The sequence below is a fragment of the Medicago truncatula genome, chromosome 3 (assembly GCF_003473485.1).
Source record: "Medicago truncatula cultivar Jemalong A17 chromosome 3, MtrunA17r5.0-ANR, whole genome shotgun sequence".
NCBI lineage: Eukaryota > Viridiplantae > Streptophyta > Magnoliopsida > Fabales > Fabaceae > Medicago > Medicago truncatula.
The window spans coordinates 13092139-13095851 of NC_053044.1; the positions used below are offsets into that span (position 1 = coordinate 13092139).

A 3713-nucleotide genomic window follows, 5' to 3' on the forward strand; every position below is an offset into this window, starting at 1 on the left:
TCCCTAACATATATATATATATATATATTTTTTAAATCAGTCCCTAACAACTTAGCTATGTCCACTTTGTAATAAATTTTTTAATGATTTTTTTTTTTTTTTTATGGTGGCAGGGGTTCGAACCCCAGACCTTGCATATATTATGCATTGTCCCTAAAAACTGAGTTAAACTCACGATGACTTGGTTTGAATAATTGGCATCGAGAATTTATCAATTACAATTAATTACGTTACCCTTTTTGCTGAGTGGAATTGATTACGTTTCCCTCTGTTCATAGCGTAGTTTCCAAATCTTATTCTACTGGTTTTAATTTTCCAGCAGAGATTATTGAACTAGTTTTTGTTTTGCTGGGTTATTACACTTGTAATCAGTAATCACAAAATCAAAACTTTCTTATTTAAAATCCAAATTTCAATAATGGCATAAAAATAATACACGCTTAAATATATACTTTCTTCTAATACTACAATTTACGTGCTAGGATGCGAAATCTACGTAAGTCTCTTTTGGAAATTAGGCAAAATATACGTAAGAATATATTCAGCTGCTATATATATATACACATATCTGCAACAAACTTGTTTTTCATTGTACTCTTTCTCTCTATACCACTCACACAAACCTAAACCTAAACCTAAACCTTCTTTCAGGTCGATTAACAATGACTAAGGGAGACTGTGATAAAAACCCATCACACTCCTCCTCCACTGTTTCCATCAAGCTAGAAACAACGGACTCTCCTCGCTCTGATCATTCAGAGTACTCGGAATCTTCCTCCATAGACATCATTGATGATGGTATCAATCGTCCAGGATACTGCCGGCGTCCTTGGAGGTATCAATCTAGTAATGTTGAAGAAAAAGGTTTAGGTTATGATAATGGAGATGATAAATGTATTTGCTGGGGTTGTCATGGAATCTCTTCTTTCTGTTTTTATTTCTCTGCTGTATTTGCTGCGGTTGTCATTCCCTTGTTGGTTATTTGGGCTGTAAGTAGACAAAAACCTGACCTATTCCTCGAGGTATGATATTCTACTTTTCCTTGTTTGAAATATATTTGTGTTTGATGTAATATTACATGTATCTAATAATTTGGAAATTATATTATTTCATGTAATGTTTAGTATTGTTTTTACTGCTTCTGTCAAAAAAAAGAAACATTGTTTTTATTGCTGGTTTTTGTTTTCAAAGCAAAATACAAATTAAGTGAAATTTCACTTCTTTTTTTTCCCCAATAATTATATGTGACATCCAATCTTCTGTTTAGTTTTTATTGTTATTTGTTTTGTTTATGATGCAAAATATGCACATTTACCTGATGAAGTTTAAGGTCAATTTTCTTCAATATAAGTGGTATTCCTCCTTTGTTTCGTTTGTATTATATTAATTGTTGATTTAAAATTAATCATATGAATTTTAAATTTGATTTTTTGGTAGAAAAATCAGAGAGGGAGAGAGACAAATAGGGTTGTATGGGAGTGTGCTCCTCCTCAAGGTCTCAATACGATTCTCTCCGATGTCAAATAGGGCTGGTTAATTTAGGTTCTTAAAAAAATAAAAAAAAAGATATGGCCGTCTCCGACAATTCGGAGGTCAAGTTGTAATCTTGACAATTTTAATTATAATAGTATTGAAAAATAAATAAATTCAACACCACCTAGAGTGACAAACATTTACGCTCATTAACCTACAGACAATGTTTAATTTACAGTAAAATAGTTGAATTAGTGACGGACTTTGTCCATTGGTACACGTTTTTTTTTTCTTCCTTTTTTTTCAAATTTTTTGGCCCCTTTAAGTTTGAGTCCCATGTCACGGGCCTTGATGCACTTGCACAAGACCAGCTCTGGTTGTAGGTAAGAATGTCAACTTGAACTGCTTAAAGTTGGCGACAAACTTTTTGAATTGTAAAGTTCATATTTTTCCTTTTATTTATCATCTTGTGGTGGGGAATAATGTTTGGGAGGAATCTACTTGGAGTTTTGGGGTTGGATTGTTGTGATTAATTCCGATTTTCTATATGCCTCTCTTTAAAATGTCAAAGGGTGTGTGGAGAAAAATTGGCAAGGGGTGGTGGAGTCCAAAATTTGACGAGTCCAGTGGAAAAAAATACGTATGAAGGCTATTTGAGGTTCAGGGGTAAAATACTTAAGAAGTTTATCTAACTTTGTTATCTAAGTGGAGGTGGTTCCTCATTTTAGAGGGAATACCTCCATCGAAAATCTAAACCCTTGAATGTTTTCTCTCTCTCTCTCTTGCTTTAAATATTAAATATGGTTAGGATTTCACTAGATCTCTCCATTCACGGGAAAGAATCCATTCCTCATTTTAGACAGGGAACCATTTTGGAAGAAGATTTTGGTTGCTAAATACGAGGGGGTGTTGGTTTCCATCGGCGCCTCTTGCTTGAAATTGAACAGTGTATCACTCTTTGTGGTGGAGGGACTTGATTTATGTGGGAAAATGTAGTGTTTTACCCGGTGATTGGTTTAACGATATAGTTAGGCAGAAGGTAGGGAATGACGGGAGAACTAGTTTTTGGGAGCATATGTGGGTTGGAGATACCTCTCTTCGACATATTTTCCCGAGGCTTTTTACTTTGTCGGAGAAAAAGGAATGTTGCACTTATCTCAAATTGTACTTATCCTTTTGTTTGTTTAATTTTTGGCAGAGTATAACATTTGATAGATATTCTATTGAAGAGGGCATCGATCACTATGGATTTAACACTTCCATGGTGACCACAAATTCCTCTTTGAAACTGACTTTTACAAATACTGCAACATTTTCTGGAATTCATGTTACATCAATTCCATTGGAGATGAAAAATTACAATCAACTTCCAATAGCCACCGGAAATGTAAGTATAAATCTATTTATATGTTTTTTATTTGAACGACAAATATATAATTTTATTCATCCTAAAAAAAAATTTAATGTAATTTTATTCAAACCCTAAGGAGAAAAGTAGAAGAGTACAGTGCATATGTTTTTTTTCTTTAATCTATTTGATCATCATCTACAAATATATTATGCTTAAATATGTTTTAATCTTTATAAAATCACGATCTTTTAAGTTTGGGTTATGAATAATTTAAATTCACTTTAGTCTTTATATTTTTAAGATTATATTTTTGCAGATACCTAATTTTTATCAACGAAGAAAAAGTGCGAGATCTATTGACGTGAAGGTTGAAGGAAGTCAAATTCCAGTGCATATAGCACCAGATGATTATGTTTTAGGTGAATCAATACCTTTGACATTGAACATGATAGTGAATTCAAAGGCTAATGTGTTATGGATATTGGTGACACACAAGTTCAACATGAATATAGAGTGTTCTTTATATATGGATACAAAGAAGATGGGTGTGCCCATTCCTCTAACCAATACATGCAAAACTTTCGATTAGTAATTAATGTCTCCCTCATGAATATTGATGGTATAATTTCCTTTTTGTTTTTTTAAAGCATTTTATTGAATTATGATGGTATTTGCTATCCACGGTTATAGTATTAGAATAAATATGACTTTGATACATTAATAGAAGTGGTTTATTTGCTAACTTTCAGGTTGTAAGGTATTGAATTTGTATTGAGGTTGCGTTGAGAATTTGATATGCTTTGTTTGTATTTGTCATATTTTGTGCCGTTTTCTCTTTTTTAATAAAATTTTATTTGGGTTTTAAAAAAAAAGAAAAAGAAAAGACTTA

At 32.3% G+C, this 3713-nt stretch overlaps 1 protein-coding gene across 1 annotated transcript; it reads left to right on the forward strand.

Moving 5' to 3' along the window:
• The first annotated feature begins 662 nt into the window (after positions 1–662).
• On the forward strand, positions 663–3413 carry LOC120579498 (uncharacterized). The gene is made up of 3 exons (XM_039831901.1): positions 663–1022; positions 2672–2860; positions 3141–3413. The coding sequence occupies exons 1-3, from the start codon at positions 663–665 to the stop codon at positions 3411–3413; spliced, it is 822 nt and encodes a 273-aa protein (XP_039687835.1).
• Positions 3414–3713: the final 300 nt, after the last annotated feature.

Excerpts from the sequence above, each read along its gene's own strand:
- LOC120579498 (XM_039831901.1), top strand. The coding sequence starts at position 663 with ATGACTAAGGGAGACTGTGATAAAAACCCATCACACTCCTCCTCCACT. Across the intron at positions 1,023-2,671 it reads AACCTGACCTATTCCTCGAG|AGTATAACATTTGATAGATA; the intron begins GTATGATATTCT and ends AATTTTTGGCAG. Across the intron at positions 2,861-3,140 it reads TTCCAATAGCCACCGGAAAT|ATACCTAATTTTTATCAACG; the intron begins GTAAGTATAAAT and ends ATATTTTTGCAG.